The sequence below is a fragment of the Morone saxatilis genome, unplaced genomic scaffold, assembly GCF_004916995.1.
Source record: "Morone saxatilis isolate NCDOM2014 unplaced genomic scaffold, NCSU_SB_2.0 Contig4, whole genome shotgun sequence".
Taxonomy (NCBI): Eukaryota; Metazoa; Chordata; class Actinopteri; family Moronidae; genus Morone; species Morone saxatilis.
This window is the reverse complement of record NW_023339984.1, coordinates 9,271,987-9,288,173: the sequence shown is the minus strand read 5'-3', so window position 1 is coordinate 9,288,173 and position 16,187 is coordinate 9,271,987. Positions and strand designations below refer to the sequence as shown.

Genomic DNA, 16,187 nt, shown 5'->3' with positions numbered 1-16,187 from the left:
TAGTGCCATCGCTGTGGTAAAAGATTAATTTGTCCAATACTTTGGTTTATGACCAAATATCTGCAAAACTAATGACATTCCCACTAACCTCAGCTATACTTTGTGTGTAGCGCTAATTAGCGAATGTTATCAGGCTAACACATTAAACTAAGATAGTGAAACCACTAACACTATACCATTTACCTCAAAGCAACACTGTGCCTAGTACAACCTCACAGAGCTGCTGAAAACAACTTCCTAACAATGGCCAGATAAATGTACATGGGAAAATAAAGCACTGGTATCTTCACTGACTGCGTGCAATAACCTCCAGGAACAAAACAAGACGAGACAAGAGAATATCTAGACGATAAGCACAAAATGAGGAAAAATTGTATTTCTTTAACTGAAATGTGCAAAAGCTGGATTACTCCAGAGTTGTAAATGTAGCCGCTGGTGACTTGATGCAGTGATGTTCTTCTAGTGACCACGGTGTGATTAGATTTATCTCACGGTTCTATCCTATCTTGACAGCCACAACACAAATAACCTCATAACACCTTCCATTCTTGAGTCCGTGTTAATTTAGAGCCCCTAAACTGCCGACATACTTCTTTCTCAGCACAGGTTTATAAACCGCACATTTTCATCTGACAGCTAAGGCCTAAAAGAAAATGTCCGTGCCTCTCTCCATCTTCTGAACTGAGGACGCGGAGAGTGCGAGATACCATCCTTTCATTTCCGCTTCTCCAGATAAAAAGATGAGAGAGGGAGAGGACGAAAGTGAGGCCTATCGCCGGGCAGCAGTGATTGAGTCCCTTCGCTAAGCCACAGCGAGGATCTGCTCAAATAACCCACTCTGCCGATAAGAAGCTCGTCATTTCCATAGACAAAAAAACATTGGGGTTCAGATTAGATTTCACCATCCGCCTGGCTTTTTTAGTGTAGCTCCAACATAGAATTAAAATTAAAAAAGGCAAACTCCTGCCCCCCGGCTTTTCATGAAAACACCAATGAAATACATATGGACTTGAAATGGAATGATTTTATTAGCACTGTTATTGTTAGCAGTCGCAGCACTGGTGTCAATCACCAAAACTGCCTCTTTTCTCGTCATGCTCTCTTTTTCGAAGAAGCCAAGGAAGTCTCAAAAATAAATCGGCATCCAAAATGCAGCCTTGCTCTTGTTAGTTTCAGAGCCCTTGAGCTCCCTGGTAGCTCACCTGGTAGAGCGTGTGCCCTGTGTACAAAGGCTGAGTCCTTACTGCAATGGCCTGGGTTCGATTCCAACCCGTGGCCTTTTGCTGCATGTCATCCCCTCTCTCTTCCCACTTTCCTTTCTCTCTTCAAGCTGCTTCTATCAAATAAAAGGCAATAAAAGCTTAGTGGACTAGCAACTGAAGAGTGTAAAGTACGACCTTTCTAGATCTTATTTTTGCCCTGGCACAATTAGGGCAGGGTATCATTTAAAATATGTTGACGTCATTGCCAACATGATGGTGAATTTAAGCACCTTTTAACCATTTTTAATGTATTAAAATAGGGAAACCAGCTCAATGCATTAATGTTACATAAATATATATATATAATAACTGACAAAAGAAAGAGAACAAGGTGCTCATAACATAGCCATTGGTCTTTCATTGATACATTTGTAGCAACAGTCGGCTGTCTGTAAGATAAGAGAAGACTGAAATGCTTCAAAGAAATGTTGATTGGCCTGTAAGACTTGCTGTAAATCAGCTTTTAATGTATATGTTTATTTATTCTTTATTTTCTGCAAGCCTAATCTCAATCAGTCTTCTTCACAAAGCTAGCTTTAAACCTATTAGAATTTAGTAAATATATAAGTGAAAAACCTGTCTGCATAGCAAAAAATTTTGTTCTTTTTCATTCAATCCCAGTCTATAACCTTTGATCATGTTCCAGTCATTATTTCAAGCCAAGCAGGCCATTTGAAAGGCTTGACATGTGTCCAAATATGACCCTACATGTACATAGATGTCAATTTTCTCTGAACCTCACAGTGTTGAAGATGACAAGTGTTGTGTGTGATGTGTTTTTTTAGTTCTATACTGGTTAGTATTTTATTGATATATGGGCCTGGCTATAGAGCAAGTAAAGGCTGAAAGGCACTGAAAAGCTTGGTTGTTTGGACATCCTTCAGACTGCCATTGTATCTTTAAATATGACAATTTGTGACACATAAAAGCTCTTTCTTGTGTTTCTAGATTAGGTATAGATAGGCTGGTTGTTGTTCAGTGCACTCAAAGTTACCATATAAAGATGTGATGCAGTAACAGGGTATGATGATGTATGTGCTTTTGACTCTACCACTGTTACTTTAGTTGAGGTGAAACGTGAAGATGGATGGATCAAGTTTCTGTACTTTTACTATTGTTTGTTGCGTATATGTTTTTTTTTCTTCTGTTGATTTTATACATCACATTTATCTATGTGTGGAAAAGTTTTATTGGATTGTAAATGTTTTATGTTTTACAGCTTTCCGCTGCTGTGATGGATTCGATTTATTCATCATTATATGCAAAACAACCCGCAAACCAGCTCCTGAAAAGTTTTGATATTTTTTATTATGTAATCTTAAGCATTGCTTCTATTACTGTAGGAGACATGTCAGCTGCTGTATGACACTTAAACATCAGTGTGACACTTTTCAGTACGTCAACCACTCGTAGGCATTTGAGTTTCCGTACCTCTTCACTGCCATTTGGATATCTTAAGTCTTAAATCGAATAATGGTGTGAACTGAACATATGGCTGAAAATGACGTGACCGAGATGCCTACATCAAAAACCTGATTAGGAAACGAGTGTATTATAGGCTGTGCTACATTGAGACAGGTGACACATTTGACCTTTTCACACAGATACAAAGGACTGATTGTCTTACGTTGAAGACTTGCACAGTAGCTGCAGCGGCTAATGGTGTTTTTTCATTCCACACTTTCATGCCACACTTTATCCCAGCAACGGAGGCTGTCACAAATGCAATGGCCAGCCCAAATGGACAGTGGTTTCTGTTTCAAAAGCAAACATTACTAATGAATCACCACATCTCTCAAACAGCCTAATTAGGAGCTAATTATTCAGTCTTTTCTCAGATTTTATATGACTTTAACCTGCCCTCCCTTTGCCTTGACAAAGGGTTGCCAGATTATTGCAGGCCTTAGTTACAGTAAACAACATTTGAGGGGATCTGTGCAGCCCACCCAAACCCCTTACATTGAATTTCCTTGATTTTATTCCCCATTTTTTGCATTTGGGAGTTTTGAATTATGAAAGAAAACATACATCATTGTTCCCACTTTCCTATCAGCACAAAAAGATTATAGATTGTTAGACTCGGCCTCAGCATTCAGAGTTGATGTGGGCTGGTATTTGCAAATAGATATCATTGGTTAGAATGGCAGTAAATACACAGTAGTTCAGTTTCAAATGTCAAAGTGTGTCCTGGTTTAAAGCAATTCATTCACTGTCTGTAATTTGCCCACAACAACAGCACTGTAAGCATTGTGAGAATATGCTACATTCACCTTAAGCATCAACAATGAAATTAAAGAATTGTCTTTACACTTAGAAATCTTTTGGAAAAGCAAGAAGCAGCAGTGTCAGCAGTACTAGTGAAAGCATGCTTTGGATATTCAGAGTGTGCAGCAGAATTAGCAGAGTATTTTTGGAGATTGGGGGCTTTTGCTCTGGAGACTGACACGCTGTTAGGGGTACATTTGTGTGAACATTTAATGGACCCCCTGCTGGTCTCCCTGTCGCCCCCCATTGTAAAGAGGCCTAAGCAAACCTGACATCAAGAGCATTTGGGGTACTCTCCGTCTATCTATCGCAGCACTTTTTTCCTCCCCCTTGCTCTCCCCTTTTAAGTAAAGACAACTTTGGTGAATATTTCATGGGGTACATTGCCTCAGTTTCACTGTGTCGAGCAGGGAGAGTGGCACGCGATGACGATTGACAGGCCCACACGCCAGCGTCCGCTAGGAGACAGCCTTTCTGTTTGGTCTGTCTTTCGTGACACTCCTACTCCTTTTCCCCTCCCATTTTCCTTCTGTCAGAGACAACAGTTTTTTCAGGCCAGAGAGTCTGGCTGCTGATCATTTAGCTGTTTCTTTAAATTTTAGTATGACTGCAGAACTTCTGCCGATCCATCTGATACTCTTCGCTAAAATGCCAACATATGGATACAAATCTGTTTTTGCACAGACTGTAACATTTATAGCACTTAATGATATGATTACACCCTTTTAAAATCATAAAGAAACTTAACTGTGCTTCTGTTGCCAACTTTGTGTTTACATTAATGAGTGAATTATCACATTATCAAAGGGGAAGTGTTCTCTTTGTAAAAAAGGATTGTTATTTCTTCAAGTGTCTTCACTCGCCACTTCATGATGAATGATTCCATCTGCCGTTACCTTTTTAAGCTGACCTCAGCCTGGCACATTATAGAAAAATGCCGTATCAACCATAAAATAATACCACTAAATAATCACTTTTGTTGTTTCTTTCAGCGCTACTCAAACTCCAGCGACAGCCTCTCAATATCATATTTCTCAAGTGCAAGCTTCAATGATTGCCTTTACTGTTATTGGAAGGCACACTTCATTTCCCTCCCCCAACATTCAATTTCATGGAGGGATGAGAAAACGCTGCCTTTCCGTGCTACTTACGAAGATTTGACAACACTACAGTATGCTCACTTTGCTGCCGCCGCCGCCGCCGCCACTGCATCGCCGCCCTCTCCCTCCTCTCCCGCTTTCTTATTTAATAAACAGCGCGCTTGCTTGACTTACAGTAGGTTTCCACCTTGCCTTGCTCAGTGTGACGAGCAGCTGAATGGTGTCACAGTTAACAGGGGCGGCTCAGTTGCTCTGCTGTGACAACATTCGTTTGATGTAGAAGTGGTAGTCCTCGGCTGCCATGTTCTCCCCTTCTGCTCTTTTTGTTGTTCCTGCTCTGTCTGAATCTCACCGCTGTCACACGTTGGGGGAAGCCAACTGGCATGACCTGAAAGTGTGACGGCGGCACGCTAGCTGCCGTTTTTCCTCTCTGTTGATAGCCATCCAACTCGCACACATGCATAAAGAGAAATGCAGTCATTTTTCTAGATTAAAGAACTTTAATTGGCTCTCGCTCCTGTCTGAACTGGTGTCCCAGGATGCAGCACAGGGTGCCAGTGATGTATAAAAGATGCTATGTGTTTGTGCAAGTGTGTGTCCCTCATTTTCATAAGATTTTGTTTTCATCAAAGTTAGTCACATATAAATCTGCCATATGTCCATGAATTTACAGCTGACTGTAGTTTTCAACAACCAGCATCATGCTCATCTCTCTCTCACTCACACACACACGCTCTCAAACAGACTTTAAAAAACACAGCATTCATCACAGGTAGCCTTTTGACTGTAGTCAGTCAGTGCTGTTTAAAGTCTAAACATGGTAGAAGACATGACTCATTCAGTCATGCAGTATCCGTTGTGATCTTTTTCGGTGTCGAACATGATCTCAACTCGTGTGTGAAAGTATAACATGATAACATAACCACTCTTCTCCTAGTGGCAGATTTTGTTAGGAAGTGCCATTAAAATTAATCAAAAGATTCACTTGTTAAAACCACCATCACTCACTCCGTCACTCCTCTGGCTGCAAGCTGGAGATACAGAAGAGGAAAGCGCCAGCAGCCATGTATGCGATCGGAAAAAGGAAAACCACTTAGGGCGTCTTTGTCCTCTGTTTAAACAGTGCCACGGGGGGGAGGAGTGGGAAAAGGAAGTGGAGGAGGGAACCAAGGGAAAGGGGAATAAGAGGAGACGAAGAAGTTTCTCCAAAACGGAAGGGCCTGCCCCAGCCTGAGGCCCCAAAAATATGAGGCGCTTTGCTCGTCACTGTGTTACTGTCATTATTTTACCTCTCACAGAGCACACACGCCGTCTCTCAGGCACACATATGCACGCTTACGCCACCACACACTGTCTGTGCTGCCTTGATCTACTGTTAAATGCTGCCAGCATCAGATCCTCGAACATGGCCAACTTAAACAGAATGGAAAAACAGACTACAAATTTTTGTTGTTGGTAAAGGAAAGCAGTTTTATCAAACTGCTAAAATGCTGCATGATTGGTCTGTTATATTAGAATTATGGAATGTTTTACAGTGGAAAAGTTAATAAATCAATCGTCCTTTATCATTGTTATAGGCCAAATCGGATTCTTACATTCTCGAGTTGAAAAAATGTGTAGCCATTACACACAACAATACACGTCAACTAAAATGTGTGTCATATGTTGCGTCCTTACCTGGCGCCTTTTCCCCTACTTAAGTCTCCCTAGCAAGGCTAGCTATGGGTTCCAAATACAAAAAAAATTAGGCTTCTCGGAGGAAAATGTATTTATAATTTATTTAATAGTGCGTGTACCGATTTGTTTGCCATCACCAGCAAAGCTGCTGGCTTAGATAGATTTATTTCTTTATGGCCAAAAATAAATAAAAATAAAACCCGATGGGACAGGACGTTTAGTTTGTCCATGTGTTTCTCCCCAAAATTACACATACAAAAAAGTACTGCTTGGCACGTTTTCCTGTAAATTGTTGTCCAAAACCAACAATTCAATGGAATTGCTGTGATCGGTGTATCATGCTGAAGTGGATTAGAGCTATGATTTAATAAAGAGTTGAACTTAAGTAAACTCTGACATGCAAGGCACAGTCTTTCTCTAACCATATCCAAGTAATTTTAGTTGACGTCTAGCCTGGTTCTTTTCGCAGGTAAGAAAATGCTCATGAGTCACTGCACTGACACTCAACCCATTTCCCCAACAAGGTATGCAAACTGGTTGGTGCGGTGAGTGGGGAGCCCTGCAAAAGGTCTGCGAAGGGTCCACATCGACCCTCCACTCTGCACTCCTGTTCAAAAGTGAAACTCTGCAGAGGCTTCCACAAATGTCACAGTCAAGTTCAGTTCGCATTAGCAACCGTGTCACGAGGCTGAGGAGATTCTGGGAGCTCTGCAAACATTGCACTGCTTCCACGTTTACCATTAAACTCTGGGCCTCTGCAGAGAGACTGCAATGAAACACTGCAGTCTCCGCACAGACCCTAAATTTGACTTTAGTACAGCTGAAACTTGAGTGTTAGATTGCTGTAGCAGCTTTTCTTTGAATTAACAGAGAGCTGTTGGACAATGAGAGATGTGGCTTCAGAGTGCAATCTGGTGTATTGGGCTTTGTGGCAGTAACATATCCATCAAAACTTCGACTCTCTGGAAACTTGATCCATCCATCTTCACGTTTCACCTCAGCTAGACATCACTGACTGGCTATAACAGAGCCTGTGAGCTACTATCGGTTAAAATCAGTCACTGCTGCATTCTGTAAGAAATGTCTACCCACAGCACAGGAGGGGGGGGGGATGTAAAGCAGTGACTACATAAAGTGTCTGAATGTATACAAATGCAGAGGACACATGCGTTAAGTGCATTCAAAGAGACAAAAAGCACGTGACGCATTACATATTAAAGATTTTCTGTAAAATATGACACACTCACCAACTGAGCATGCTGCTGAGGGAATTCAGCATAACTCACACATAGAAGAAGGCTGTGTCTCTCCTACTTGGCTGTAATGAATATAGGTCTGCCAAACTGAGCAAAAAAAACAAAACAAAACAAAAACACTGAAAGTATTACATAAGTTAGGATTCTCTGCGATTTGAACCTTAAGTCGCTGCACAGGCGGCTATTTAAATTGCATCAGTTCCTCTGATGTAAATGTGTATAGCCTTCAACTCCCTTAGAGCTTTTAGTCATTTATTTTGATTAGGGCTGTATTTATAAGATAAGTCTCTTAAGTAAGTCGCCTGGGAAGATGGGTTGGCGAGGATGGTGGTGGGGGAACAAAATGAAGTCTGTTTGATGATTATAAATTCCAAAATATCTGCTAGTCAATTAATTAGGTACTTCCTGGGTACGTGTGCCCTTCTTTTCATTTACTGGGCCTGGGCTCTCAGTGGACAAATGCCCGAGGTACACCCATTGTATGTCTAAGCTGTTACACACATCTCCAGCAACTGGGGAACGGAGAATAAAGATCCTTCAAAGGCAGACAGTTTTCAAGAGCAAGCCTCTGTTTTTGTGTGCTGGCTGATTTCTTGAAGCAGCGTATGTGGCCGCTTGAAGGCTTTACTCAGCCAGTGTCTCATTCTCACACACAAACAAGAACTGGAGAAGTATGTGGGCATGAAAAGATAGGTAGACTGAGAGGACTGGGCTTGAAGTGATGCTTCCATTATTTCTGCCTCTCACAGTGCAACAATACGTGCCTGCGACTTATCTTGTTGAGGCTACTGTAGCGCGTGAGCATTGCCTATTGCCATGAGGATACTACTACTTTTATAGCGAATAAAGCCATTGCTAACCAAAAAAATGGGCTGTGTATTTCCTATCAAAAATTCAATCAAAAATACCTGGACATATCCTTCAGATTTTCAGTGCCTACATGTGTTGTCGGTCTGTATCCATATCCAGAAGACATGGGTTGTTCACTGATTCCACAAGCATACTGGACTAGTAAAAAGTAAAAAAGAAAAAAAAAAAAAGCAAAATTCCACTGCACATTCATTCCAATGGAATTGCCACAGTCAGAGAATCTGTCCACAGAAGAGCAATGGTTTTCAGACTGTTAAAAGACAGGAGTTGATGGTAAAAATATTTGAGTAAATGGTGTGAACTTCTTGTCCTGTTAGTTGCCTATCTAAGCTAACGAGATAACAAGTTTGCTCAGTGAGTTTTATTGTCCTTTAATAACTTTATAGTGAACAAAATGCCAGGGGGAAGTAAACAGAATAGTAGAGCGAAGCGGGCTCGTCACGTCCGCGGCGCTTATGGATAAAAACTAATTTAACACAACAACTTCTATATTCCGGTGATAATACAATACCATATACCTATGAATATTATATTCCATCTCTGCCAATAGATCCTCATAAATGTTGCACACTGGACCTTTTAATGTAAAAAAACCCAAATCTTTTTGACTATTTGTGATGCGCCTGTGGGACAAGACTCCAGGAGGTTTCATGCTAGCCAAAGAAATGGTACATAACACCCCAATATTTGCTTTTCACTGCTTGCTGACGAATATGGGAAATCATCAAATCAATCTTCATGTAATTCCTAGCTGTATGATCTCTCGTTATTTCTGAAACCTGAAAAAGTATCAATTTGTTAGAGGCCTTTCACCTACGGTTAAACTGTTAGAGTTATTTTAAATTATGTTGGCTAAGTCTGAAATATTTGCAATACTCTTGATCTGGATAGTGGGGAATCTTAAAACGTTAAAGTTTTTAATCTCGTTGTACTCATTTTGCGTTTAGATAATGTACTGAACTATAGATTTTCATCAGCTGTTATTTATTTTTCTTTCTTTTAAGACAGGCTAAATGACTACAACCAGGATGTCATAGGGAAAACTATCTATTTAGGACCAATAGAAATCTCTCCCAGATGTCTAACCTGAGCTGACACGGCTTCATGGGAATAATATTCATGGATTATTATCTTAAAAGATTTTTCTACCAGTAACTCTGACATGTTTTCATATGGGTGTTTTTTTTGGGGGGGGTGGGTGCATGACAGTTTTTACATTTGTATTCAGTCCAATCTGTCAAAATATTCTGAACCGCAAATACTGCATGCGATGTCACAGTGTTCTTAAGCAGGTTTTTGTTCTCCTCAGAGGTGGTGAGTCACATTGCATTTGGCGACGTCTCCCACTTGCACAGTTGAGTTTACAGTCTGGTTTCCAGTGAAGGAAAGAATGTCAGCATGCAGCATGCGACAAGTCATCAAATCAGACCCATATTTCCTCGGCCCCATATGTGGGAATCTTGTCATTTTTAGTCCTCCTCAGAATCCTGAACACTCTGGAAAGAATTGATGTTTTGCACAATATTTTTATTCTTTTTAATTTCATAATGCCTACAAGCATCAACAACAGAATATAGTACAGCTGTAACAACACACATTTTCCTAACCTCAGGTAGATTCTCAGCTAGAGATAAATGTCAATATTTTGATATTCGGTATATCAATATTTTACCGCCACAGCTCAGCAATCAACAATATTTACTCTAGGAAGGATTTAGCGATTATCTCCTGAAAACCTTCCGCAAGGTGAGGATCCGCAACGTGACTTGGCTCTTTCTAAATGAATGTGGCGTCTTAAAAAGGAAAATTAAAGACCTGAAATTGTTTTGGCTCTGCCTGTTTTTCTCCTGTGACCTAAAACGGAACACTAGCATCCAGGCATGTTGTCTTTCATCATTAAACTGTCTTTCAGAGGCTCCTGGGAGCCTCCTAGAGCACAGAAAGGAACCTTGTATTTTGCAACATCAAGCGCACAGTGTCTGCTGGGAGGTGCATATTAGAGTCATGGACTTGGAGCTGAAATGATCTTTTAAAATCACTTTCTCTGTCTCTGTCTCTCTCACACACACACACACACACACACACACATACACAAACATGCTTTTGTTGTGGCTTTATACATTAATGCAGGTGATACCCAAGGTCTTATAAGTGTATAGATCTTTGACCTTGTTTTCTGTCCCTGTCTGCTTCCATTATGTGCTTGTAGATCAAAGACACACAAGGTGCACCAGGCAGTATTGTGGGTGAAGATCCTCACTTGAAGGCAGTTGACAGAGGTAAGTTATTAAACCTTCTCACCGTCCCTTTCTACCCCCTACTCCTCCTGTGGTCCCCACAGAAAATCCCTTCCCGTGTTTGGAAATATTAATACAAGCGTTAGTTAATTTCTGGAATTAAAATAATCTTTTTATTGTGTCACAAATTTTAATAAAGCCCAAAGTTAGCTTAATGTCCTTAACACAAGAGCTAAGAGGGTGGTGTGTTTATTTATCCTGATGCTAGTTGCTTATGATTATATCAAGCTACCCACAATGGATCAACTAGAATGTGTGTATAATTGTGCTGTGTAGAGAACTTGCCGTGCTTCCTTCAAAATAAAGGCTGGGGGTGGAACACAAAAATGACTCACCTAAGGGAGAGTGTAGTCCAGTCGCACAAACTTCATAGTTTTTTCTTTGAGGTACGAAATGGCTACATGCAAATACATGGAGCAGTAATAAGTGTGACAAGAATTACAGATAACAGTAACAGGTTTTTCAGTCTGACGAAAATCTATTTTTATTCAGTTAAATCCTTCATAATTGATTATATTTGCATAATTTTGATGCTCTTTGCTTTCCTCCCTCATTGTTTTACAAATAATGACAATTTGATTTTCAAGTAGTCATTTAAATAATTTGTCATGTAGATGTGCCAAAAAAGTTTCAATTATTTTTCCTCTGTTTTCAAATTGTGACTACCTGAATACTTTCACTGACAGTCAGAAAATTCAATATGAAACATAAAGAAGATATTAGTAACGTAGGAAGGGCATTATATTTTTCAAAGAAGAAAATGAAGACTGAATGATGAAATGTGTTGTAAGGGGGTGGTGGTGTTCGCAGTCTGTCGTCTTTTTTATACTATCACTGGTGATGCCAAAGTCAAAAATTAGCATAGATTAATATGTATGTATGAATTAGACAATGGTTGCAACGGTATGAGACTTTCACGGTACAATAGCCGCCTCAGAAAATCGAAGCGATCTAACGATATTGCATAATTATAGTGATTATCAGTTGCAATGAACCTTAAAAGAAACACTTTACAAAATGTACAATATACAATACAATATATAATATAATAATATAATATAATATATTGTCCTATATTTGTTTATTACACCGTAGAATTCATTGTACACAGCATTATAACTGTCAATTTTCATACCACAGTATTCCATGGTATTGGTTTACTGCTGCATAGGCTATTGCTAGAGCTGATTCATGATTGTTACATCAATTTTGGGACTTGTGGTATCCCCAGGAATTTTTTGAAAACATAATTTGTGGTACTGAAATATACTGGCACGGTAGTTAAAAGGAAACTCTATATTCTGTTGCTTGAATGGAAGTATTCTGGCATACCTAGAAGCTCGGCTATTGTCTGAAAATAACAAGCAGATTATCCATGCATAGGAGAGCTTTGTTTACCATACATCCATCCCTTTGGCCATACTTCCAAACAAATCTAAGTGAGAACCCACCTAGTGTGGATGTGTGGCTGCTTGCGTGCGTCTCATGTTTTGTTTTTCAAGGTGATGCAGCTAGTTTATTCCCCCTTTCACACCACGAGCATATTATCCCGCTCCAGCTGCTGCGAGGAGACAGGCCCAGGTATTTATGGCTAGCATAAAAAGTGTGTGCCTTCGCTGTCGCCCTACAGCTCGAGATTTACAGCGCATTTGACAAACACACTGAATTAAAAAAGGAGTGTTCAATTTGTATAGGAGTTTAGAGCCTGTCTGTTGTGCATGCTCCCAGCGGATTCAGCTGTTAGTACATGTGTGTGCGCATGTGTCTCGCTGTCTATGTACGCCTCCCGCTGTGTGAGAATGTGTCGATCTGTCTGCCTGCGTGCGTATGTGCTATCTGTACGCCTGTGTGTATCTTTGCGTGAGCGAGCGAGTGTGTGTGCACACACTGAGCCCGCCTGCTCTGAAACACCAGCAACAGATAACAGATGGTCCCCCTGCATTAGAAGTGTTTTATTTCCCTGCGGAAGCCAGATATGTCAAAAATAAGCATGTGCAACATTAGTCATTTGGAATATTCATGCCCCTGCCGTCCGATGGTTTCCTTTTCACAGCCAAAATACCACCAGCCCAATTCTCCTAAGGAAGTGAGGGGAATAAGGGGGAGAGGGAAAAAAGCAGTCATCAGCTGAACTGATCAGGGGGAGGCTGAGGCCTACATGCGGCTTTAATGGAAGATTTTTTATTTTTTTTCTCCTGGACGCTTCTTTAGCATGCCAGGGCTGTAATTAAAAAGGGGCTACAGTGTGTAGATGCGTTCATATTAAGAACCACATCCCCCAGCCCCATTAGACACACTGATGTGGATATGCACACATGTCCATATGCCTGCCTGGCTGCGTACACACACACACACACCACACACACGCCACACACACACACACACACACAAACCTCACACAAAATACTCCATTTTGCACCCACGATTGAAATAAAGCTGAAAATCCATGGACTTTTTTTTTGCATTCCCTTTTAAATACGACTCCATCTTTGGGAGTCCCCTCCCCTCCTCCTTCTCCCCCTCCTCTCCTCCACTTAAAAAACTTATTCTTATTTCTTTCCCTCCCACCTTCAAAAAGTCCCTTATTTAACTATTCCTCAAATTTCCCTCTGTAAAAGCTTTCAGCCTCTTACTCCCACCTTTGCCTTCCCTCCAAGGCCTTTCTACCCCAAATCTCCCCACCATTCGAAGGCCGTGGCTGCCCCCATCTTTCGGTCCCCTTTGGGTTGGGCGGAAAACAGGCATTGCATCATTAAAATCAAGGCCCCCCCTGAATTAACCATCCCACCGGAGTGGCAAGCCTGGCTTTTTTCCCACCCAGGGGGGCCCCAAATGGCATGGGTTTTTTTCTCCTCCCTACCGCCGAAAAACATGAAATTTTTGGAAGAGCACCTTTTCCCCTTCAACTCCCCCCGTGGGGTCCTCATGAAATCAGCGGTTTAAATTTCGTGCAGCATGCCGTGAAAATGGTTGGTAAGAAAGAAAAGAAGGAAAGAAAAGGAAAAGGAGAAAAGCCTTTACCAAACAGTAAAATGCCGCTGCTTTTCCCAGAAATGCCCAATATGAAATTTATTCCAGGGAAAAATATGCCAAATCCCAACAATCACTCTGCCATTTGTTTTAACCGAAGGGACCCCTGGCCCCCCTGATTCAAAGAGTCTTGGGAGAGAGAAAGGAGGAGAAGAAAAAGAGAGAAGAAGGAAGAGAAAACACCCAACCCCATGGAAGCCAACCCTACAGGTTTGGATGCCACTAAGCAAGCCAACCAGCAAAAAAAACTAAATCGTGGTTTTTCCTTTAGAATTTCGGCCAATGAAAAGGGTTCGGACAATTTCTCCCCGTTTTGTTTTCACAGCTTCCAAAACCTTTTTACAATTTTTTTATCCCTGGTGGGAGGGCGGATTGTTTTGGAAATTGTGGAAAGTGGGAAGGGTTTAATCCAATACAATGTGTTTCTTATGGGTTAAATTCCCTTAAAAAATAACAAGTGCCCAATGGCCTTACAAAGCATTAGAAAGGAGCATTGGAAAATCCAATTAAATCACACATCGTTTTGGCGAACATCCCTTTATGGCCCGGCCCAATAGGTTGGCCACATAGGGGGGACTTTGAATAGTTGGGCATCGTAAAGGTCCAGGTGTGGAAGTAATCAAAACGTAAAAAAGTAAGTCCCAAGCAGGGGATTAAATGGTCGATCAACCTATTTGTAATTCTTGCATAATTTACCTCTTTTCATCAATTTGTTCCCCCTTAAATTTTCAGTCCAAAAAAATTTGGTTCCACATTTAAGACTTTTGCCCCTTTTTTATTTAGTAGGTTCCCAATGTTATACTTTCATAGTTATTCATCAATTGAATAAAGTCTGGCTTCTTTGTTAGTTTGAAAAAAAGATTTGTTTGTGAAACAAACTTTATTAATTCAGGCTGGGTTATTAATAAAGACGATATTAAATATTTCTGTCTGGGAACTCCAGTATTGGGCATCAAGCACTAGTTCCCCTTAGCCATATATAATACAAAAATAACAGTATACCTTTTACAAAGGTTGGTGCCAAAAAGTATGTTGGTGGGTCAACTTGCCAAATCGTCAGCTTTATTAGAATAAAAAGTTTGCCATTAGACTTTTTGAAACAGCCCCAACCTTAAACACTTTCCATTATCCCGTAATTACCCTTTTTTGGCTGTAGCCCGTGGCCTGTTTTTCTTTGCCCATTAATCCACTGGTTCCAAGCTTTGGTCCCATCTACAACTCTACCCTGAAAAAGATTTAGATTATGTTCAAATTTGGATTTTGCTTAAGATTCACTTCGTTTGTCATTGTTTTGGTAAGACAATTGGAATTAATCTGATATTGAATAATATACCATTAAAGTGGAGTTACTTTCTTACGTATGGGTAGCTGAATCGACTGGGAAGGGTGTTGGGCCAAAAAAAAAAATCCAAGTGGGTTTGTAAAAGCTTGAATTAAGAGTTTTTTACCGCCTAGAAAGGGCTCCAGGGAAAAAAAAACCAAATGAAATTTGGTTTTTGACCTAAACAAAATGCACGCGCGGTACATGAAAGGTGCGCGGTTAAATCCCAACTTGAAGGGCCATTCTCTTCTTACATTACCCAGGCCCAAATAAGCCTTACTGTATTAAACTTGTGCCTGCCTTCATCAAGTAAGAAGAGTGGAAAGATTTTCTCTTGGCCACAGAGACCTGGATGTGTTGTTTAAAAAGTTTTTTAGAAAGATGGCCATGTAACTGTAAATGAAATTATATCCATGTTTCACCTCTAGTGTTTTGAAATTGAAAGATTTGAAATTTTTTGAATCTTGGGAAAACTGAAAGTGAAAGAGGAAAATAAATTCTAAACTGTAAAATTTCCTAATTTTTGGCAGACATGCTTTTTTTCCCATGGTAACTAAGAAGGTGCCCACCAGTCGGCCGGTTTTTCACATTTCAATTTTTGCCTCTTTCCAATTTTTTCTTTTGTTATAATTGGGTTGGGTGAATTTTTTGCAGCCCGTTTTCCCTGGAACTCTCTGGCCTGCGAAGCCCAATTTAAAGCGCCTGTTTGTTGCAAGAAATTTGGGAAAAATTTTCTCTGCAACTGTTATTGCATGGTACTTTCCAGGTGAAGGTCTACCAGTTTTAAGCCGGTGAGTGTAAAGGGAAGACAAACAATTAAACCCCTCTAGCCCAGAACCTTCTGAGGCCCAACAAACAAAAGAGAGCAGAAGCCTTCAGAAAATGAATCTCTTCAAGGCTGCGATCATTGGTGATGGGGCCAGACAGAAAAAGGCAACCCACAAACCTTGGGGGTGGTATCCTTAAAAGCCTAACAGATGGCAAAACTTTTTGAATTGTCAAAAGCCGTAAATTAACATTTCTTTTTTTCAGCTTTATTTCTCGCTGTCAAACCTGAGCGAATGAGAACTGGGTTTGTTTTGTTTTAATAGAAAAAATAGAAAACCTAA

At 40.5% G+C, this 16,187-nt stretch overlaps 1 protein-coding gene across 1 annotated transcript in view; it reads left to right on the top strand.

Moving 5' to 3' along the window:
* LOC118338439 (glucosidase 2 subunit beta-like) overlaps positions 1–16,187 on the top strand; it is a 121,859-nt gene that overhangs the window by 37,082 nt on the left and 68,590 nt on the right. The window contains exon 10 of the mRNA XM_035675738.1: positions 10,640–10,709. Coding sequence (XP_035531631.1) covers positions 10,640–10,709 — 70 coding nt within the window. The remainder of the gene's footprint in view (positions 1–10,639; positions 10,710–16,187) is intronic.